This window comes from Plectrocnemia conspersa, unplaced genomic scaffold, assembly GCF_051122295.1.
Source record: "Plectrocnemia conspersa isolate PC_06_02 unplaced genomic scaffold, ASM5112229v1 ptg000011l, whole genome shotgun sequence".
Taxonomy (NCBI): domain Eukaryota; kingdom Metazoa; phylum Arthropoda; class Insecta; order Trichoptera; family Polycentropodidae; genus Plectrocnemia; species Plectrocnemia conspersa.
The window spans coordinates 8,146,974-8,172,505 of NW_028277175.1; the positions used below are offsets into that span (position 1 = coordinate 8,146,974).

The 25,532-nt window shown below is 30.8% G+C and overlaps 1 protein-coding gene across 1 annotated transcript in view; it reads left to right on the plus strand.

Moving 5' to 3' along the window:
• The window catches only part of Reck (Reversion-inducing-cysteine-rich protein with kazal motifs), a 100,301-nt gene that overhangs the window by 3,300 nt on the left and 71,469 nt on the right, over positions 1-25,532 (plus strand). Inside the window, exon 2 of the mRNA XM_088198230.1 lies at positions 13,822-13,877. Within this exon, the coding sequence (XP_088054356.1) occupies positions 13,822-13,877 (56 nt within the window). The remainder of the gene's footprint in view (positions 1-13,821; positions 13,878-25,532) is intronic.

Genomic DNA, 25,532 nt, shown 5'->3' on the forward strand with positions numbered 1-25,532 from the left:
GATTGAAAGTTGGGGAAACAGTGGCTGGTTAATACAGACATAATTGTATCATTAAACATGTCATTCTGGAAGAAGCTTAAAGAATGTATCTTAAAAGCGAAGTTTATTATAGCGTTTAGAATAGACATTATAGACATAATATTCTAAATTTGAGGTAATATTACTTTTTATTCATTGCCGATTTGCATAACTGGTAGCTACAGTAATACAATAAATATGTATGATCCTACTTTGTAATAGATTTCTAAGATTAAGTTAATGGTATTTTTATTTGTATGCACAGTGGAAATAAGAGGTTTTTTCTAGAAATAATTAGTAAGAAATGTGCTACATATTCTAAAACGCTTATTTTTTAATTTACTTATGATGAAGTAAATGTTACTTTGGGGACCAATATTTACTTCGTAAATCAGGGTCTAATATCGAACAAAAATCAGATCACACAATCGGTGTTGTAATAAGTCATAATATATTCACAGTGTTGCCAATCGCTACCGCTCGATCAATATGCATCGAAACGTTACTTGCCACTTCAAAGCGGCAATTCGTCCGCGATCTACGATAAGATGATCAACGATCGATCATCGATCGTTAAACCTGCCTCATCGACAATCGAATAAATTATAAGCGTCTTCGTATCCGTGGCGTCAGCCATTTTTTTATTTTGACAGATTACTTTTTTTTTTACTGAAATAGTCTTAACGCTTCAATTTCCGGACATGTCAATTAAAGAGAAATAGATTTGCAATCGAGATATGTTATATAGCTCAGACGCAAAATAAATATTCGATGGGGGGAATATAGTGATTTGTCAATATGGCGTTGACCGCCGGCCAGAGTCCGTAGTTTAATAAATAAACAATGGGAGCAAAGCTTTAAAAAGCTATCATTATCTGCCGAACGTATTTATTACGGTCTTAAATTGTAACTTATTATGTCCCGTACGACAGGGCTGAGCTCGGATAAATTTATTTATTCAGAAAGATTGATTAACAATTTATTTTTATAACCATATTTGTTTAATAATAATTATATGTCTCAACTATTATTGAATTTCGTTTGTAAGTATAGCTAACGATTTTGTATATTTATTTGATATTTCAAATAATCTCAGTTTCGTTTTTCAACAGCATTGATTAAAAAATCAAAATCTCTGATATTAAATATGGGTTTATTTACCTAATACCTAATTTTGTTATAAAGGGTTGTGAAAAAACTTATTGAACCTTTATAGTAAATTTTAATCGCTTTTTGTTGCAAAATTTTTCTTTCTGGCGGGCGACTAGGAATAGTTACGCGGTCGATCAGTTGACCGCGGTTGACGCTACTTAAAAATATATACTTTGTTGTTTATGATTCGTTATACTTAATTTAGTACTTAGCATGCTATGGAGTGCTAGAAGAATCAAATATTGGCCCACTCATGTTTATTATTTCGGAATTGGTAGCCGAGTGATCAAAAAAATGTACTGAAAAGTGTAGGTGTTAGTATCGGGCCCAATAATTCGTGGTGTTATACTTGTTGAGTGAGCTTGGACGAATATCAGTTAAGGCAAATTAAGAGCCAATCGTATTAGTTTTTAGCTTTCCCTTCAAATTAAAAGCTGGTTTTTAGGTCTACCGATGGGATACCGTTGGATAGTTACAAAGTTCAAATAATGCTTATTTTATGCGATGAAATTAGTGTTTTTTTGGACAACTTTCAAAGCACGATTGATGTCATTCGAAACGATAATTGATGACGTTCGAAATGAGCGTGGCTATTGTGCAATTCTGGGTGTCCTGCCAAAAATGTTTATTATGTTTATTAATTATTATTGTTAAAACTACATAAACACAGCTATATATTTACGAAGTTTTTATTATAATAATTTAAAAATTATTTATCTTTACAAAATGATTTGAATCTGTGATGCACTTCGGTAATTGTTTTTCTGTCACAGTATTATTGTAAAAAAATAAAAAGGTATATCCTGCTACTTTTGCCTACGGTATCATAGGAATTATTCTAAATAGTATAAAATCAACAAAGGATCTTAATATTTTATTTAGCAATAACATTAATCATAACTCTAACATAACATGAATTAGCCCAGTGTGTTACAACGGAATAAACACAAGTATGCACGAGCTTACTCAATTTTATTTTAATTGTTTATCCGCGAGATTAGAAAAATCTAGGAAATCCTAATATGTGATGATCGACTGGAATTTTAATTATATAATACTCAAACATTCGAATCTCCCAGACACAATAGAAATTTGAAAACTCTAGGATCCATGTGAGATTTGAAACCAGGTCCTTCAGATATTAATCACCGACTTATACCACTAGTCATTTGGGCTGGTAATTACAATATGTAATAGAACATTTATTCAAAAGGCATCACGTAGTATCATAAACTTGCTAAGCTCCAGTTATTTACCCCGAAACACGCTCGTGCGTTGCAATAAAATGGTATTTTTTTTCTACATCAAACAAATTTAGAAATTTAGTGACTATTAGCTGAAATATTCGCACAAATAAATTTTTAATTCATTGTTTATTTTATATCATATACAAAATATTTATTACCAACAAATCCTCGACATTATATTTAAGTAAAATAATACAGTGTATTAGTTCGAAATTTCGCTAATTAAGCTTAGGAATTTTATTAAAGGTAAATAATAAAATTATTATAAAGACATTCCAATGTTACGTGGTCAAACTTTGCATTTATCTTAGGATAATAACTGTTTAATAATAAAAAAATATATATTTATACTTTTATTATTGAAATCGAATTTAAAATAAAATACTAAAAAAAATACGATTAACCTATAATCGTTTTTGTAAGTAGCGCCATAATAAATTTATCTCAGTGTCGTATTTAGTCAATCATTCTCAATCTGTCCTTTTTCTCAATTTCAATAATAATCAAATTCGCAATTTTCCCCCTTTCCGCTACATTGGCAGCCCTGCCACGCAATGAAATATGCACAGAGTCTAAGTGAAGAAAGTGGTTTTTTCTTATTATTTATATATTGAAAAGAAAAAAGTTGTATGGCGAAGAGGACCACACACGTCAACTTCCAGATGCTTTATGCGGAGAGGCATTCGGGGTCGAAAATACCGCGGCCGGCCCCTATAACGGCCCATAAATATAGTACTGAATAAATATGTAATTTGTAACGTATATCACAATAACCCTTGCGCGACCGGCAATTAAAATGAACGACCGAGCGAAGCCCCGCAACAAAACCAAAGTTATTATGTGTTTTTGTTATTAATTCATTATCGGGTTCACGAAACGGTTCATAAAGTAAATTTCAGTTGGAGTATACGTAATAAATACTAATAATCGTTACAAATTGTCACACAAATTGTAAAATTGTGTTGTTGCTCTTTTTATTTTTTTTATTCATTTTTAATCAAAACATGTAATATATATAAGTTAAATTATGTATTTTCGAATCATGAAATATAGTCAGGGTTTGAAATCTAAAGCATATTATTCACCAAAAAGTACGGGATATTAAAAATGCATATGTCTTGGCCACCTCAATTATATACCATATACCACTTTTGAAAGTTTTCCTATGAAGTAAATTATTTTCCCTAAGCAGTTTCATACGCCTTCGTTTGCAAGTGATATGAATTATAAATATCATTGTAAAATCAATAGCTGAAAAAAAGAAAATGCAACGAGACACGTAGAACTGTTAATAAATAATGTACCTAGTTTCTAATGTGTATCGTAATCGATACATCATAGAAAACATTGTTTGTTTTTTATGCCCATGTTTATTACGGGATATTATATTTTAATTTAAAATAACGTTAAACATTAAACATAATAATGAAATTATGCACGCTCCCCCGTCGCATCAAATTTTATACAGTTAATTAGTAAGAGGGCTTAAAAGGGTTTAATAAACAAAATTATGAAAAATTAAATTAGGTCGCAAAAGGAAGGGGGGAGGGTGAGAAAAGAGAGTGAAAGCCGCTGGTTTAAAATCCCCGGACGGGAAAATGGCAACGCAAATGGGGGAGAAGGGTAATTTGAATAAATTGTCTCTTTAAAAAATCGAACGCCCCTGGATTTGAAATTAGAATACTTTATAATCTGAATTTGGGTTTTAAAATATTAAAATAGTCATGCAATTTTATATTAACCCACAGTATATTTACTTTTTGATAATGTAATACACAGTGATTCTTAAGTTAAATATGTACAATTTTATACGTACAATTAATTGTTATTGATAAATTCGCAATTAGATGGTAGACATTTAGAGACATTATTAAAATAAATGATTCTCCAAATTGTGTTCTTTTCATTCGACTCATAGTTTTTTTTATTAAATTTTCGAAAGTGCAAAAACTTATGGCCCAACTTATATATCAAAACTTCACATATATATATATATATATTTATATCAATAATTTCTGTCGGTAGACATTAGTGGACCAGTAACGCGGTTTTCGCCCGAAAAAGTCCCTCAACACTAAGATTCATGTCCTCATAGTTTATATTGATTTTCAAAAATCAAGTTCGGTTTGTCGAACTATATAAGATAAGGACCTCGTCGTTTCTACAATAAATTCGTTCATTCGGGAGTGCCGCAGTGATTCAATTTGAGTCTTCTGTTCTTTTTCCTCTCAACTTTTATTATGACCATAACATCTTATGCCTGCACTACACTCTCTGGAAGTTGGCCAAGGTTGGCCAAGGAGAGAGAATATATTGGGTTACTTCGGTCGAGTTCGGTTCTGCCCGCTCTAAAATCTCTCGGAAGTTGTGTAACGGGAGGTAAAGTGGGAGTAATTCAGTCGACTTGGCCAGCTTCAAGCGCTTCCGAACATTGTCGGCAAACGGACCGAAGTCAAAGAAACCGACATCGGAGCTGCTCTTTCGAGCGCGAGCGGTGAGATAATTCCCCTTTCGCTCTCTCGCGTGTTAAGTGACGAGAGTGAGAGAGATAATGATATGGTTTTTCACAAACTGAGATAGAACGAGTAGTTTGGTTCCATTTCAGTATGCGCGTAGGCGTCCTATTGTTAATATGCACGTCGAGCGCTGCATCGTAGTCACGTGGTCAAGTTATAATAACACATGCTTATCGGGGCCTTCAACAGACTCTTACTGACATCTTTGAATATTTTAGGGTACCAAAAGTGATTAAATATATTTTTGATAGTATATTCTTCTAACAGATATCGTTATTATATTTTTTTCATGTACAATTAAATAATTAAAAAAATATTAGTGGTACTTGATTTTGTTAAAAAAAATCGTTTCGAATATCCTTATATATTTTTCTAGATTGGTTTATATAAATGTCACACCATAACAAATTATTATTTAGAATCGATGGCGACAAATTCTAGGATAGTCATAAATGTGTTTTGAAGTATCATTTTTATGCCTTATGGCATTTTGCAAAAGCCGACAAAGATTTTGCGTAAATTTAATATTTACGACCGAAAAGTTTTCACTGATATTGTATTAGTGAGTGCCCAAATAAACTTTTATAATTATCAGTAGCGTAGTTTTAATAATATGACAATTTAAAAATTGCAATTATTTGGCACATTTTTCGATCGCGCGCAAATATGCCAGCTGTACATGACAGCAGCCGCCGTGCGTACGTCATTCCCTCGGCTGACTTCAGTTGAACTTCGGTTCAGACAACTTCCAGAGAGTGAAGTGCAAGCATTAGACTAGTAACTCTGAGGTTGCGGGTTCTAAAAGGTGAATTTATTTACTAAATCTTAAGTCTTGTTAAAAATTCAAAAGCTGTAGATAAAAATATGTAATTGTGGCTTTGTCGGCGAGACTTTTTTTGCATTATTGTAAGATTTGTATAATATATACAATAGTTAATAAATAAAATCATTTTACTAATGATATTCGCTACAGAATAATGCAATTCTCCCTAGACTATTTAATATATTAGATGTTTATAAGGATTATTTAAATATAATTTTCTTCTTAAAATATTTTAGATACGTAGATCATAAACCAATTAGGATAAGTTTACATTTAAAAATATTTAATAACCCTAAATATGTATTACAAATAAAAAAATATGTAATATTTGATAATCAATAATGTAGTGTTTTAAATTATACTATAAAAATGTTTGTTAAAGAGAATCATATTAGATTTTTTAAAGAAAATATTGTTCTTTATGTGAGTACATCATAAATCATAAAATATTTGCTGGTTATAAGGTTTTATTATACTATATTAAGTTTTATGGCGAAGCTCAGGTGCACTACTAGAATACAAGTAATACTTTAAGAAGTATAACGAAGACAAATATGTCTACAATGTTACTTTATAACATTTACTATATACAACATGTGATTAAACGTACATAACTTACAGCTAGTAAGCTAATATTGAATAATAAAAATATAATTATTCATAGTTTTTAATTATCGCTACGAATAAATAAACATGTTAATAGCTTATCGATGCGATCGATAAATCATCTGTATAAACACGTTCGGTAACACGCGTCGAAGGTTTTGATAGATTCGATCTAGCGAGATGATATACGAGTCGAGTAAAAAAGTCACCGCATAATGGAGGGTGTGTTCGATATTGGCTCTTGAGCTAATTACAGTTTCGTTGTGTGTGTGTGTTTTTTGGACCTCCGTCGAGTTAATCAATCAAAGTAAGTTGCTTTCGAGAAAAAATGTCGCAACTTTTTTTTATTTTGTGTCTGTTGCCGTTGCGATTTTCGCGTATCAATTAACGTGTCGATATTGTAAATTGCCGACATCGATCATTCGCAAAATTTCGGCGGTCAGTTGTCGATGTGGTCTTGCTGATGGATGGTGGTTATTAAATAAATTGGTAATGTTCGATTTATCCTCGAATGGATGATACTAGAAAGCTGAAGCACTAAGATAAAAATCGGATGTGTTAAATATGATCGCTTCCTTCTTCTTGTTCTTGGTCTTCAGTACTCATACCAAATACATCTTTAATAAATTGAAGACAGATTGATTCTTGATTTGATTTTGAAGGGTTGCGAAGTCTGTCTCGCTGCTCCTCTACAACGTATTTTTGATCTAATTCTCAAGGCATCGTCATTTTCTGATCTATAGAAATGCACAAAATCATCAAAACCCCTATTCATTAAAAAGGTGACAAATTCTGTATAAAGAACTATAAACCAGTCGCAGTGTCGACTGTTCCTGCTAAATTATTTGAAACAATTATTCATATATATCTCTTTCATCACTTCGGCAAGTTTTGTTGGACAATAGCACGGATTTCGTCCCGCCCGTTCCATTGTTACTAACCTTCTGTCGTCCACCAAAACGGTGACAAAATCTCTTGATGCGTTAATTCAAGTATATACAGATTTTGAGAAGGTCTTCGACAAGGTTTGTCATAGGTTATTATTAAAGAAATTTTCGAACCTCGGTTGTTTGGATGATTTAACTCGGTTATTCTCGAGATATTTGAGCGATCGTAGACAGTTTGTAACATATGGCGGCCGATTTTCGAAAGAACACTTCACCCCTTCAGGGGCTCCTCAATGGTCCAACCTGGGCCCTCTGCTCTTTATGTTGTTTATTAATGATATAAAAAAAAATTGTATAACTATGCGGATTCATTCTATGGAGATGGGCTTTCGTTAACCGTCTGCCCTATAGTTAGAGTCTCCAATTCGAGTAATCGAGTACTCGATACTCGAGTATTTTTGTCTATTTTTCAAGTACTTGATAATCGAGTATTTTGAAAATTACTCGATTAATACTCGAAATTAAAAAAATTTAAAATATTTCAGAAACAAAAATAACTTTAACTCGGTCCGGTAAAGGTTAACGTCTTGCTTTTATTTGGCGTTTATGCCCAAAGTCCCGAGTTAGAGCGGTTACTATCAGTTATAATTTTTTCATAGTTCCATAGTTGCATAGTTCCGGTCGTCGGCTATGTTAGTGGGTACGACGGAGAAATTTCTTTTGTGTTTTCTGTTCGACAGTCCCGACTTATCTAATTTATGGCAATGAACAATATGAAATATCAACAAAAAAAATTTTAGGTTTTAAGACTATGCAGTTGTAGCGTAAAGTGTTGTAAATTGTTTATACTGATCCCTCAGCTTAAAATATAAATCAAAACAATTGTGTGTTTTAAAGTCATTTAAAGTAAAGTCAGTTCTTTGCGAACCGTTTAGCTCTAGAGTGAAAGGGATTCACCCAAATACATCTTCGAATGATATAGATTTAAATTCTTCGCATTAATCAGAAGGAGTAGAATATTGTGTATTGTTAAGAAAAAAATCTATTCAAGAAGAATTACAAAATGCAATTTTGTCAATAGTCGAAGGAAATAAGAGAAAAGCAGAGAAGGGAATGAAAGAAGAGAACATAAAAAGAGAGTTCAAAAAATTTTATATCTATAAAAAGCGAACAGATATAAATTAGAAGCCTTATCCAACGAGTTAATGACAATAAGACCAACATCAACAGCAACGGAAAGGGTTTTTTCCATAACGGGAATAATAAAACCAAAGGTTAGCAGTAATATTAAATTCGAGACACTTTTTGCATTATTGTTTTTAAAAAGTATGTTCGTTAAGTTAAAATAATTGTAAAAATTAACATACTAAGTATTTTATTTATTTATTTATATGTGCACGAATTTGAATAATAGCTATTTTGGTACATTTTGTAAATACTCGAAAGTACTCGAGTACTCGAGTATTTTAAAATTTTAATATTCGATACTCGAGTAGTTGATGGTTCGAGTAATTGGAGACTCTACCTATAGTGTTGGAAAGTGCCATACTGTGTCATTTTCTCGATCCCGTTCGCCATCAATTTATTCCTACGATCTCGGTGGGAACATTTTGACTAGAGAAACTTCCACTAAAGATCTCAGAATCACTTTTAAGGACAAATGGAGATTCTCTCTACACATAAACGACGTCTGTGATAAATCTTCCAAGATGCTCGGATTTGTTGTGAGCAACGTCTTTCACTTTCACGATCCGTCAGTTATTCGCGTTCTCTATGACACCTTATTTCGTAGCACTCTTGAATCGGGATCTATAATTTGGAATCCCCGAATAACCAAATATTCTCTTTTAGTGGAAAAATTCCCAAAAAACAAAAGCGCCAGCGCCTTTCTTTTAGGACCGTTGGAATACGATTAGCTGAGTTCTCGCAGAAAGTTATATGTCGCGAAGCATTTCTTCAAATTACTGAAAGGTGCTGTCGACAATCCAGCTATTCTACAAAAACATTACACACGCTAAAAAATAAGCGCATAACATTACATATGAATCAACTGTATTAATATTGTAGATTTTTTTTATTAAAGGGATTCTAAAACTATGGTACATGTACTATTAGTGATATTTTTGGTGGTGTAAAATATATTATTAAAATAAATGTTCTTTATTTTACACATAGAAGTGCGGTGATTGTCGAGGGGCAAAGTTTTAATTAAACTCTTCGAACAACGTTCAGGGGTCCAAATATTTCTGTCAGAATACAAATTTTAGCTCTCCCATTGTTTTACCGTTGAACTCTGGCGTTTAGCGTATTTGTTTTGGCCGATAATTTGCAAAACTGAATGAACTAAATTTTAGTTCGCAAGGCAATATATACTTTTGCTAACAATATAACGGTTTTTGCTGTATATGACAAAATAAATGCATAGAAAAATACTGCACGGGACTTTTTAATAATTTTTATTCCTACTTTCCTGATAATTTAGAAAATGAAAGTTGGATAATCTCTTTCTTGAATTGAATTTTTTAATTCAAGAAAAAGATCAACTCATAGAAATTTTATGTGAAACAGGCTCACCCCTCGCATTAATTGTCACCCATAATAAATCTCCCTAATATTTGCTCATTTATTATTACTTATCATTGACTTGTTTTATTATAATGTGAAAATTTTATTTATATTTTCGAATATAATTTAATAATATACAATAAAAATGTTTTATTCTTTAATTGTAAATACATTTTATATGCACTGATTAAGAATCACGAAATGTTTTTGTGTTGATACATTATATACGGTTTGATTTTTATTTATGTGGTGCAAAATTTAAAACGTTTGATAACCTTTGATTTAGGCAATATAATGTATATTATCTATGGGTTTTATGTAACCGTAAAATTGATAAAAAAAAAACTATAAGAAAAATCCTATACATATATTTTGTGTAATACTTTGTCAAAGCAAATTAAAATTAAAATCGATGATCTAAAGTGAGAAAAAAATTACCATGTATTTTTATATTTGTTGCAAAAAATTTTCAAAAATAAAAAATAATATCACTAAATTTAATAAGGTATATATTAAGTCTAATCAATCATAAAAATTAAACTATTTTTTTTGTTGATTTATAAACATTTCTAAATATTTTTAAACTTATTTTATAATTAAGTAAAAAGTAATATAAGTGCCACATATATTTTTACTAATATCGAATATTGATTATAACATATTTTATTAGCGAACGAATTAGATGTAATAGCTTTCCAATCACTGCCTTTTATCCAATATATATATTATATAAGATATGATTTGCTGATGCGAAACGATCTTATGAAAGTATTTGAATTATTGATTTGTCGTCGGTTGCGTCACAGGATGAGCTAATATCGAATGCATGTGATGTGTGAAAATTGAATTGACAGTCAGTTCTACAATCTACATGTATATTATATTCATTCGAATATGCTAATATTTTACCATATCAACATACTATACATATTCGCCTAAAAATAAGCAGATATTCGTATGCTACATAAAAATATTATGCACAGGTCATCAAATAACGTAATAAAAAAAAGCTAAGGTCGAAGGGTCAACGATGTTTATTTTTTGGTGGAAAGTAAGCGAAATTTTGATTACGGTTCTTCTAAGCGTTTAACTTTTCGGTCGTTGGACCAACACAACAATGTCGATTCTAGACCTAGGGTCAACCCTAAAAACTATATTGGCCGCCCGATGAGCTATTGTTATTGCTCTCGGTTTATAGCCATGGCTGTACGCGGAGATGAACTTTTTACGAGTGACGTTTTTAGAACTGCGGGTGTAGCCCACCTGTGGACCTGGCAAGTACCGAACTACTCACCTGCCTTAGGAGGCACGTGTCCGAGTATCGCGGGGTTTATAAAATTTACAACAACCTTTCGAGGCACTTGGGCAGAATATATCATTGTCAGACTTTCCGAGCTACAATTTTATTTTTTTATGATTTTTGTAACATGTAAATGTACGTACAGAACATACGTCGTTGTCACGTATACACATATACATAAAAGGGTTACACCAACCTGTAGCTTATTACTCGGCAAGTCGTCAATGCTCGGCGACTTTCAGCTGCGAGTCATAGAGTCGCGATTGCGTCCCTTATTCTTACTCGATATATCCACTCTAAAATATATTTAAAGCGTCCTGTGAATCAACATTTTATATGTTCTTTCATGCAAAACAACATGCAGAATGATTTGATCCATATTAATGAATGGATGAGACTAAACAAATTAACAATTAATGAAAAAAAAACAAATTATATGATATTTAATGATGATTTTAATATTTCTCTTAATGTAAATAACTCTCTAATTACAAAAAGTGATAATATAAGATTCTTAGGTCTGCTGTTAGATAAAAATTTAAATTTTTATAATCATATTGATTATATAATAAAAAAAATTTTACCAATGTCAAAAATTTTATACAGGTTTCAAAATATTTTATCATATAAAACTAGATTAGGCATTTATTTTTCACACATTCATAGTCATCTAACATATATGTCTTGCGTCTGGGGATTTACAAGTAAATTTAAAATAAAATCACTTCAGGTGATACAAAATAGTGCCATAAAAAAATTATTGAATTTACCGTTTGATACTCACACTAAAGACATATATATAAAAACAAAAATTTTACCTATAACTATCCTTCCAAAATATGAATTAATAATGATAACAAAAAAAATGTTAGAGGGAAAATCAACTATAAATACTAAATTTAAAATTAGAAAAGAACAACACAAATATGAAATTAGATCTGCATATGATCTACACATCCCTCAACCATTTTCAGTAAAGTTTGGAACAAATTCTTTAAAATATATAGCTTTTAAAACATATAATGATTTACCAATATCAACCAGTAATAACTTTAAAGAAATTAAAAATTATTTCTTAAAAAAATTCATCGAACTTTAAAAAAAAAAATAAAAAAAAAAAAAAAAAAAAATGTGTGTATATGTTTATGTTTGTATATTTTTATATATGTATGCATATGTATGGATGTATGTATATGTGTATGTACATTCTTATAATTTGTTATACTTGTTATTTTGATAAGAGTTTAAATACTTTCTAATGTATAAGTTTTTATTTTTCATATTTAACATAAAACTGTAATAAAATGTAACCGTAGAATGAGTAATTTTATACTCATGCGGAATTACGTTAATAAATAAATAAAAAAAAAAAAAAAAAAAATTAACGCTATTAGTAAAACACCTCTCGTGAAATAAATATGGAATATATTTTTTTACTTAGAACGTTTTGTCTGTTTCTGACTGAGTAAAAATCAGTTATTTGATATAAAACTATCTAATAATATAGACTAGTGAATGAGAGAATATTATATAAAAAATATTTGAAGCTAGAAAATATTAAAGTTATGTAAAATGGGAAGTAAGTATGTAACAAAAACACAGACGTAATGCGTTTACCTTTAGAAATAATAAAATCTAAAATTTAATTCGGTTTCTGTACAAGCCATCCAATGTTTTCGGCGATAGTTATGAGGAGCTGAAAAAATTTGTGGGATGATGCTAATATATTTTAGCTGTGAACCATAACTGATTTTTAATTGTATATTTATTATTAATATAGTGGCCATCATGACCATCATAGATTAATGTTTTAAAATTAAATGTATTTTTTATGAATTAAACACTTTTAAAACTTATTTTGTAAGTCTTAATGTGTTTATACTGCGAGTGCCTTATACTATATAATATAAAAAATTCATTGATTCTGAAACTATATTTAATAAAATAATTGTTTTTAATGATATAATATTATATTATATTATTCAATGACCTTAAATTCAGTACATACATTAACCTCTATTACTTATTATACTGCAGAAAATTACGGGAAGAAAAAGCAAGCAAGCGTTTAGCCCTAGTCGTATGTGGCTGAAAGTATTGTACATTTTGTACATTCAGAAGTTGTAAATATTTTCTTACATTACCCTAATATAATAACACATAAAATTATGTATGTATGTATAAATCCATAATTTATATACGGCTCAAGTAATAATATTCTTGAAATCCGTAAAATTTGTTTCAAAGTATACAACCAAAATGTATTAATTATTCTCTGATTAAAAACTTTCTTTAGGTTTTCGTTTTATATTTTAATACTCGATTCTATTATTTTATGTGATAATATTAATAATTTATTTTGAAACAAGATAGTTACGGTTTTCCTTCATATTCATATCATGCTCTAACTTACATTATTTATTCATACTTTGTTCGTGGACCGCTAGTTGTTTACCCCTGTCAAAAGTCATGGTATACCCCGCATGTCGCAGGCAATTGACAAAAATTATACGTTTCGTGGAAATTGTTGAGAATATTAAATTGGATAATAACACCCGCGTCGGGCGACCATATATTCGAAAAATTTCCATGCGTCGCTTTTCCTTGGTTTTTACAATTTTCTTGCGATCTTTTTATTTTTAGAATCAATTACCTCACGACGGAAGTTAAATTTGATGTATAAATGTATTTTCATTTTCATTTTCAGAAATTTCATCGTGCTGCGCCAAGGCGACTGGATCGTGCAAGAGCGTTTGCATAAAGGTATTGTAAAATTATTATTTCAATAGCGTAGAGCACGTTGTAAAATTAACAAAAACGAGATATAATTCACAGATAACCAAACCATGAATTTAGTTTAAATTAAAAGTTAATCTAATGCATAAAACAGTGGCAGTTCTAATGAGAATGACATGGCTCCAAAATCATATTTGCAATGTAGCACCCAATTGGGCGACCACTCAATAATTAAAAAGAATAGTTCAAACTATGTTTACTTGATCCATTTTTTAGGCCTATATATAAAAGGATTTAAAGAGTATTTGTAATAATTTAAAACTATAGAAAGTCTGCGCGGCTATTATGCAAATATGGTGTTCTGCATTTTAATATTCTATTAAGCCAAAACATTGTGTTTTGTAGATTTATATTGGTTTTTGTTGAAACTTATACATGAGTTTTTAATATTTTCCCTCAGATTCAGAAGCTTGGACAAATAAGAAAACTTTCTTTAAACTTTTAATGCCTCTTCTCTAATGAAGCATTTCTTTTTTTCTGGTAGAAATGGTTATTTATATAATATTTGCTTTCTCCTTATGAAATATATATATTGCAATTTTCAAGTTGAAAAATGCTTCGGATATTGTTCTATTTCGCAAAACCCATTTAGAGATTAAGTGAACACTTCCCCGCAACGATATTCAGTACTTCCAAAAAGTCCGTTGAATTCACAGCTGCATTTAGACCAGGTAGTGAGAGCGGTGTATATAAAAAAAATAGGGAATCGCTATTCAACAATTCAAAAGTATTGTTTCACAAAGTTTTATAACTATCTATTTTATAAGCAAACACATTTCGTTTCGGCATCCTTATGCATTTTCTGGTTAGCAAAAAAAATGCGAATATTTGTTTGTTGGTTTAATTTAACAATGGGTCAAGGGGTCAACAACGGCGTATAATTCCGCTAGCTTTTGCTTATAATCTAGGATTTGATTAGATAATTATTATTTATTATCATTTAAGAAGTAGCAAAACATGATTATTCTTAACTTTTGCAAATATGTAAAAAAAAATTTTGCATGTATAATAAAATATTTTAAATTTTCATTCAAAATTTTATGACGCTTTTAAGTTTATAATTTGTGAGAGTTGACAATATTCGACACTTCATAAAGATTCTGTTAATTATTTGACTCTTTTCTTGTTAACAATATATTGGGACGGGTGAGTCATTTTACGTGTTTTTACGATAAGCGAATTCGTATATTATACTTGTTTCACAATCACGTACAAAAGACTAAACAAGAGTGGTTCTGAAATCTTTCTATGCCATGATTACTATCTTACTCTGGTTTCATGACAAAATTAAATCTTTCTTAGATACAACTTTATAAAAATTACATTAGTTTCATCTGATATTCCGCTTCCAAATTTTTTTAATTATATTCAGCTACGTAGTTATAAATATATTAGTTTATCATATATAATTAGTATTACGAAGTGACTATATTCACAAGGTAAATAATGATATTGAATTAACGGAAAATAAAATTATAGGTATATAAACTTTGGAAACCGAATCTTTAATTCGAGAAATGAATAATACTATTATTTCTACCTATTAATGCTACCAGAGCAAAAACATATGGGTTCATGAGATTTACCAAAACATTTTAAATGTTTGGAATCTAACGGTAAACAAAGTCCATTTCTAGAAAAGCTTTTTAGCTGCTTGCTATCTATTAAATATATAATTCCATTAGTATCTTTCAGATAAAATTAATTTTAACTAATGTATTTCGATGTAATTTCAATGAAACACTAGTGTAAAGATATTTTAAAACGACATATATATTATTTAAAAATACTATACTTGGTAATATATTTATTAAAAAAACACGGGATTGAATTTTAGGAGGTGATATTACTAAAGAGTTAGATAAAAGTATCTGAAAGTAGAAATATAATTAGAGGTGGTTAGCATGCTAAGTGGGGTCATCAGTTTGGTGGATCACGTCGGGATCACCAATTTGGTGGACGGATGGTGATGTGTGGCAATTACACACATATTGAAGTTGTATACAATTAATTAAATGTTGTTTTTATTAAATCAATGATACATGTGATCGTCGGAGGTCATGGTCTTTCCGTCACTATGTTGCACTACGCCACCGTCATGTCAGTGTTACCAGAGTGCTATCTAGTTTTTGTCATAGTGAATAAATCAGCCCCACACACTTTTTTGTTAAATATATTATAGAATACCGATATACAATTAAAATGCAGGTTTAAATGTCTCTTTAGTCTCTGGATCTTTGTGGTCAGCTAAGTTGAGTTGATGAGTCTTGCTGTGTAGGGGTGATTGTGAAATGTAATGTGATTGGGTCTTTTATACTTTTCTTAGGAAGAAGCTTGGACGAATGGGAGAGAAGGCCAATACCAATAGTATTATTGTTAAGCTTCGCCTTCTGTACCTAAAGTATATATCTTACGGGTAAGAGTATATCTTACGGGTGGTCTTTTATGGGCGACCATCCGATCATAGAAAATGATTCGTACAATAATACTTAAATATTTTTTCTAGAAATTTTTTTGTTGCTGTAATTAGCATTAATGGCTTTCGAAAGTCTGTATGACTATTGTGAGTTTTTCTTGTGTTTTTATATTATACCATTTCACTTGTGTTTTGTTTAGTCATTCACTACATATGTACATATGTATTTGTTGTTGGGTCATTATTGGAATCCCCACATTACCTTACATTGAATGTTTACATATGGAAAATGAAATGTATTATAAGACATTTATAAATCAAATCTAGTCTGATGACTTCATTGTTTCCAGCGTGCGTACATGTAAAGATAACAATATCGTGCCTCATATATTCGTATGAATATATGCATGTATACGCTTTTATAGTTACTATATTATTGTGACTAGATATAATGCATAAATGTATGTTTGTATTACTGCGTTCACTCGAGTTGATTCAAAGTGTATAAATTGAATCAAATATAAAGACCAATTAATGCACGAGAGCATTGGCGCGCGTGCCGAGTAGCTACGTAATTAAATCACAGTAATTTCTGAAACTCCACAAAACGTGCTCAAGTTCTTCTACAACATCTGCGCGTATTGTGCAATGCATAAGCACTATCCATGAATATTTATTCGGATCGTAAGTAATGCTATGTTGTAGGTGTAGCGAAATGTAGCGATAAATTTTCGCGCGAATGCACCGAGATCGAAAAGAGGAGCGAAAGCTCCACTGCACCTAGTTCTTCCCCTCACGGGATGCATTAAATCGAATCCCGGAAGGCGTGATATTACTTTGAATTTGTAAAAATATGCTTATTGGATTTTTTACAACTTTAAATTCATTGTTTGTGTGAGAAAATAGTATTTTTGAGAGGTAAAATATGTGTGTGTTTGACAACCCTTGATTCGCCTTAGTCAGCGACACGCGGTGTTGAAACATGAAAATGCAAAATTGAATTTCAGCTTAGGATTGAATACATGCATACCATATTTATGGTAATTTTTTATTCGCAGTCGCAAAGCACATCGTGTCACAATTGTGTCAATGTTTGAAGGATTGAATACATCAAGCTCGGTTTTTATACAAACTACCCAAAACCTATAGGGCTTGAAAGCATAAGTTAATATTTTTTGAGATAATTATCGCTACGCTGCCTAACTTATGCTGCTGTAGGGTTCATTCATAGAACCACTCTTCACCCTTCACTCTTTACTCAAGACATAAAAAATCCAGATTGGCTAGCGATAAAGTGTTTTAACTGTTGGGGTTTTCGTTTTAATGCAATCAACCATGTGAAGCATTTCAACAGCTTAAGTCGCAAGGTACACGTTATAAACCAGAAAGAATGCAAATATTCGTCACCTTGGGAAAAAAAATCGGCTGTGATTTTGTGGAGCAACTGAGATTTCTCGTGATGACATCTGGACAATCCGCTGATGTGTGCTTCTCGTATCGATGCAGTCTCCTTGCTTATCTCTGCTGTTGTGACTCCTTGGCATTTTCGTATCATCTCAATGATATCTTAAGTGTTTTTCGGAATGCAGCTAACCGCACATCTAAAAGTCAACTACTCAGTCAAAGCTAGTTAAATTAGGCTAATGTTTGTCGATCGTCTGATACGTACAACAATGCTATTTGAAGCATATTTTAGTCAACCATAAGGAGCGTAATGTTCGAATCGATAAAAAAATATATTTTCGATTAGATCGATAATGGTCGATAACGATAAATGAAATTAATCGTTTGATCGATATTACCGTTCGTGTAATCGATAACAACGTTTGTTATCGATTAATATCGTTTAATATAAATAATATTGTTTATTTTGCACAACCTCAAAAATTAACGATAAATTTTGTAACTTTCGTTTGTAATAAAAAAAAAATTGTTAACAAAATTTTATTAAATTATTGATATTACAAATTTATCTGAAATTACCAGTTATAAATTAAAATGACCAGAACATTAAATAATAAAAATATTACTTTATCTTTAAAGTAAAAAAATCACAAATATTAAAATTTCAAAAAATTCACCTTATTTTAATCACTTTTTAAGATGCATTGATGCATTCACAGCAAAATAAGTCTTTAATCAGTTTCTGTATCTGCCTCTGATTCTGTATAACTTGCACTGATAGTCTCTGAAGGACCAATGCTGACAACATCATCTTTTGAGTTCATTCTTTGTAACTTTTTTTGTTAAGTTTTCGGTAACTGTCTTGAGCTTTTCTTGTAGTCACATTCACAGTGTTGCGGGAGTCCTTACTTGCTGCACTAGATGCAGAACCAGCACGACTTCTTGGAGTTAAAAATGATGGTCTACTCTCCTCATCATCCCTCTCTCTGATAGGTAATTCTTCAACAATAGGAATTCCAATGTTGTATTTTGTGATACGGACTCTTGTAGAAAATCATTTCAACATTTGACGGGTCAAACCAAGATGTTACGAGGTTTCCTCTAGCAGAAAAAACCGTTCACTTTTCTGGCCATTTTCTGGCTTCAGCCGCCAACAACGGGAAGATCCCGTTGTAGTCTTTCCACCAGGTCAATACATAAATTTTATAAGATGAAGGTCCGGGATAAATCTTAAAGGAGTCCTACTACTTTTCCACTGCCGATTTTTTACGATTTAGAGTCGCATGCTGAGCCTTTTCAGCCACCAACTGATCCATGAAAACCATGTTGTCGAGGGCAAGAGTTGATGCCAGTCCGATATGCTGCCTTGTTTGAGTTTCCTGTTCAACCTCTTGAGACAATGGATGTGAGTCAAGAAATCTTCTTAGAGTGGACTCTTCCTTGTTGAACTGAGTAAGAGGTAATCCCTTATAATACGGGTAAAGTTGATTGGCCATACGTACATGGTGCTCTTCAGTACTAAGTTTCGGCAAAACTCGTTCCATTTGTCTCTGAAATTCAGTGACGAATTCTTTCGTGAGAAAGAAAGGAAGTTCCTCACTCACATTTTTAACTTTTTCTAATATTAGGACTAGTTCGGCCATAAACGTGAAGTCAAAAGGCGCATAATTTCGCGCGCCATTGGTTAACAATATTTTATTTTGTACTTTCCCGCCAAATATCGTTTAAAAAGACGGTAATATCGTTCATTATCGATAATTATCGTTGAATATCGATAATCGAAAAATTCATTATCGGTCATTACGATATCGAACGATAATCGATAATGAAAAATTATCGTTGTCGTTATCGAAAATTATCGTTCATTATCGATAATTATCGTTACTCAATCGATACGAAACGGAGACTTCGATCCTTAGTCAAACATTCATTTATAAAGATTGGATTTTTTATGCTGTGATATTTGATGGTTTTTGAAGGTTTGAGTGGCTATTGTGCATTTATTGGTTTTCGGCAAATTTCTTATGTTCGTTGTTCAAAGCAAAACTATTGAATTTAAAATTATTTTTAAAACTGTGTTTTAGATAAATCAGTTATTTTATAATTATGCGTAATTATATACATATTATATACATAATTATGTAAGATACTTTTCGTTGATTATTCAAATGAGCAATAAGTAATAATAGTGTTTACATATAATATATCTATATAGAAACATTGATATGTCATAGTTAGTAAAATACGGTATTTTTCATTTTTATATATAATATATAAACCATTCTGACGTAAACACGACCATAACTGCGTTTATTACCCGTATCTTGGCATTGTGTTCAAAGAATGACATTAATAAAATTGTCGTAATTTTATTTTTTTCGACATCGTCCGAGCGACTCGAGTGAAAAAACACCATCGCTCCCCTCGAATTGAAAAATATTAGCACATTGGCCTTGGGTTTATTTTTATTTTTATCAAAAGCTAAAGTATATTTTTTACCTTATCAATATGATATAAAGGTGAGCCACGAATGTAATGCTATAAATTGACAGGTATCTACGAAACTCACTGATTAATTTGATGTTATTAAAAATCCTATTCTTGCAAAATTTTCAAGGAGGGTCTTCTCATTTTTCAGGCTTTATGTTTATCGTAAAATGTTTTATTAAAGGTTTGAGTCCATTTAATAAACACTCTCAGTAATATCGGTCTATAAAATTCATGAATTTTATAGACACGACATCAAATAATTTGTTATCTATATAGATATAGAGTTAGCTATTACTCGAGTGAAGATTGATATTGTCAATGGTCTGACTAACCATATGGTATGAAAATAATTTTGTGAAGCTGTAGGAACAATAATAATATTTATAACATTGTGTTGATTACGCTTTTTTAAATTGTACATATTGAGGACATTGCTGCCTCGATGTTGACGTGCTGTCAGAGCATCGTATCGTGCCCAAAACACAACAAAACGCTACTGACGCCTTCTCAACCTATTGCGAACATATCACATATAATCTTTCAATCATTTAAAACACAATTCAATTCCTGATTAACATTTATAGCAGTATTCATGATTGCTAATGTTATCAATATGTTACAGTCCCGAATAAACAACAAAGTTTAATTCGAATGAATGAATCCTTGATTAATTTTATACCCAATAGCTTTATGAATCATATCCGCTAATTGATAATTTTTGCCATCACAATTCAATGGCGCCAGTATATTTATTTTTATTGCGATTCATAACGCGTAGTGTTACGTCTGTATAAATAATGCATGGCTACGAGGTTCGAATACCTATTATAATGGTATCATTTCGTCAAAAAGCCACTGATTTCGCCCCAATGGACGTGATTTTGCTCATTTGTGTCTATTCACGATGGGAAAGAAACGCTGAAAATTGTTTGAGCTTAATTTTTCGGAGGATAAGGCTATTCATTAGATGTACAATAAGTACTATGACTTGCCTTTCAGTTAATTCTATGTATTATATAATATTATCCACAGTGGTCTCTTAATAATAAAATAAAATAGTCTGATACATAATTTTTTTAGTTCACCTGGACTGCAATAGGTACCAATTGCACTCTTTTAAGGAGATTTTTATGACTTTTTTATTTTTCAGTACTAATTTGATTGTGATTAAAAATTAATAACAGGCAGATCAACCAAGCGTCTTGTCCAAAGTCAAACCACGTGTTCTAAGAAACCGAAAGAAGTTTCATCATATTAATTTGAATTTTTCTATGAGATTTTTCGGATCAGATTCTCAGTATAATTCTTAATTAGATTCTCTGGCTACACACTTTCTGCAGCTATCGCTTCTTAAGATCAAAGCGAAATTTTGGATCCATTTCACGTAGTATAAGCCAAGGATTATTCTTATTGCTCTTATTTAACATATTTGTATAACCCCGAATGGTCTTTAGCACTGTCCAAATTCACGCTTCACAAACTTTAATATTTGTTCGGCGACATTGTGCGCATACACCAAGCCGCATCCTTTGGCCAAGGACCAAATGGCGTGTACCGCAGAACAAGGATGCTGTTCGGATTAATATCTAAATTCGTCGCTTTTCAAACGGTGGCTCGTGTCATTATGATTTTGAATCAAGTAAATTTCGAATAAAGGTCGAGGGATATGGGAATGGATGTGTGAATTTCTCTGAGGGATCCAAAAATAACCAGATTATAATCTAAGTTTCTCATTAGGATTAATGTGATAAGCGACATTCGAATACACTTAGGCGTTGTTATGAATGTATCAGAGACGTATGCGGCTATTTATCAATAATTAAAATATATAGATATAAAAAATATGCCCTTGTATGAATTTAATGCGTGTGTATCAATTTGGCTGCGAGAGTGTTAAAACGGTTTTGGGTTTTGTGTTTTGGAAGCATTATCGAGAAATTCCATTAGAAAATTGATGTTGCCTTGTCGAGTTACACGACAGCGTAGTGTAAACCAATTGTAACTTTGCATAAAGTTATATAATATAAGCGGCAATATTTTGCTCTAAATTATTATATATATATTTATTGATTTAATATATAGTTATATTAATGTAGAAGTATTTTTTAACAGCCACTGAGTCATTTAATAACTCTTGTGTACTATTGTGGCTAAAATAACTTTAAAGTAAAAATATTAAATAATCATTAAAATGTTGATCTTACTACTACTTTATTTAAATGAATAAAAAAATTAAGCACACAGTTTTTTCCTCCATTTGAAGTTTAAGTTCATAAAAACAATAGCAAAATTGTGCCATTAATAAATTTAGAACTTTGAAAACTTTATGGAGAGTATATTAAAGTACTATAAATTAAAATATTTATATTAAATAATATTATTGCATATTATAAAAACTGCCCAATCGATAAAAGTAATCAATACAATAATATTACTTTCAAGTGATTAAATATTTGTATAACATCTGGATTCAACCTTAAATATGTATATCATTACATGTGTTTTAACACAAAACTATTCGATTTATTGACTGCTGCTTTAAATTTTCCAGAGTATATATATATATATATATATATTTTTAAGACCATAACCAAAGTAAATAAAAAATATTTTTTTTGTTTTGGAGAAAACCAGTAGTGTACAGCAAACTTTTGCTTTGGTCAACGATACCCACTATGGCACAATGCCAATCTTTACTGCCTAATATAGGTATACAACTGATTATACAATATAATGCTAACATTTCTTAACCTTTTAATGCTATAGAAACAATAATAAAAAAACACAATTCAAAATATGATTTAAAGCAGTAGTATTATAGTAAATACAGAATCTATTTTAAAAAATATTATATTGAAAGTGCTTTTGATTTAGGTGCTAAGTTTTTGTTTTGTGGAATAAAAAAAATCCACAAAGATGTTTATAAATCAACGCAAGCTCAAATCAATGTGATTGCTTTGGTTCACGGTACTCACTATGGCACAGTTACAATATTTACTGCCTAATATAGGTATAAAAAAGATTGTAGAATTATTTAAGCTCTTTATATCTATGCATAGTACCATTGTAAATACATCTATTCTTAAAAAATTAGTCTAATTTTAATATAAGTTAGAATATGTTGAAAGTGATTTTAATTTATGTGCTAAGATTTTATTTTGCGGAATAAAAAAATTCACATTAGAAAGTTTTGAACAAAGATGTATATAAATCAACGTGATTGGTTTGCTCAACGATACCCACTATGGCACAGTTCCAGTATTTACTGCCTAATATAGGTATAAAAAATATTTCAGAATTATTTAAGCTCTTTCTATCTATGCATGGCACTATAGTAAATACAACATTCATTCTAAAAAAAATACCCTAATATAAGTATAAGTTAGAATATGTTGAAAGTGATTTTATTTAGAGGTCAAGATTCTATTTTGCAGAATAAAAAAATGCCATTACAAAGGGGATTGAATCAAGCCTTGATAGAAAAGATTGCAACTATAATTAAAAATCATTAAACCACCATGACCGTTTGTCATTACTAAACAATATAATGTTACGCATTTAAATACAGAGCTGAAATACCAGCATTTTGCTTGAAGGTTTCGAGATATTTTTTGTACTCTGTCTGAGGATTTTCTCTTATACACTCCTTTAGAGATATGTTTTACTGACATTTACACTTGAGAGCTCTCAAACTTAGACTAGAACCAAAAGAAGGCCGATTCAAATTCATATTAGTGAAGATTGCAGAAGCTGCCGCATCTCTCATCGCATCTACTGGTCGAGATCGACTTATGAATCTTATGAACGCATTTTTGAAATGTTGCATAACAATAATATAAACCGTTTGACACGAAGGTACTATATTCACCTTGATTTAAGATATAATGTTTTATATTAGTGCAATTAATTATATTTTTCATCCGCATAATGAATTGTTAAGAATAGTTTATTTGATAGTATCTGTTTTTCTAATATTCTTTTGAGCTCCAGAGTTGTACAGTTACTACTTTGACATGTGGCTTTTTCGTTATAATAACTCGAGTGTCTAGAAAACGCTTTCCTTTAATTAAATTATTTATACACACTCAAAGGAGTGACTTATTATACACACATGGCGCCTAACCCGCCAGGATTCATCAACGCCCTTGTTCTCGTTTCTGGTATTTATTCGGATGGTGAGCTCGTTATAGAGATCATTCATCTCGATCCGCAGCCCGCAATATTCGTGGAAGTCACGCCGTGCTGGTGTTCTTCGCAAAGATGTCGGCTACACCTCCGACAACACTTTTCTACCCAATTAACGCTCAGTCGTGTCGTCGTTTGTCATAGTACAGGTAGACGCTTCAGAAAATATTTTGTAAAGTAAAATAAATTTTATACATGCTTTCAAACAAGAAACTTATTTTAGTCTATGCTTTTACGTAATAATTATAGATAGTGTAATATTCTTACAGCCAAATTGTGCCTCTTTTTGTATTATGAAATTATTAAAAAAAGCAGCTATGCTCATAAAAATTAATATCCGATAAACAAAATAGTAAAAAATCGTTTGTAATTGCTGAAATTTCAGAAATTACTCATATTTCTGAGTGCATATTGTGCAGCTGTGGACTTTTTTGGTAGTTGGTTTAGAATGTCTAAAGTAGTTTATTATAGATTTTTTCCAGCAAAAATAATTTAAATACAATTTTGTACTGTTTGAAACACAATGCACTAATATTTAAAACAATATTTAGACTTGATATTTATTTATTCGAATACTAAATAGATCGCTTACGAATTGTGAAAGCAACGAATATTTATATCTGTAGTTGTCTTCGATAAAACTCAGCGAATCTTCTCGGCTTTCTATTTATTTTATAAGGTTTCGAAAAAAGTTTGATGTATTTTTATTTTATCTCTCAATAACTATAGCTTCCAGATTTATCGCTTAATTTTATTGACACGCTAATGAAAATCTATATTATCAGCGTCTTAACGGACCTTATAGTATAAAGTGCTATGCTTATTAAGAACAGTAATAAATATATTTAAGCATTTTTATAAACACTATTAAAATATTTTTTAACCAATGTAATTTTTAATATTTGAGACGTCAATATATGGTTGAAAACATGACTCACATTTACTATACTTATGTATGTATATATAATATATAGGTTGTAGAAATAAAATAAAATATTATCTAGTTTATATTACAAAATTAGTATTACCGTGTAGTTAGCAAAGCGATAAATTACACTGTAATGTTTCTATTGCGAATTCATACAATTTGTGCGATGACGCTGCAGGAAACAAGCCCAGCGATAAAA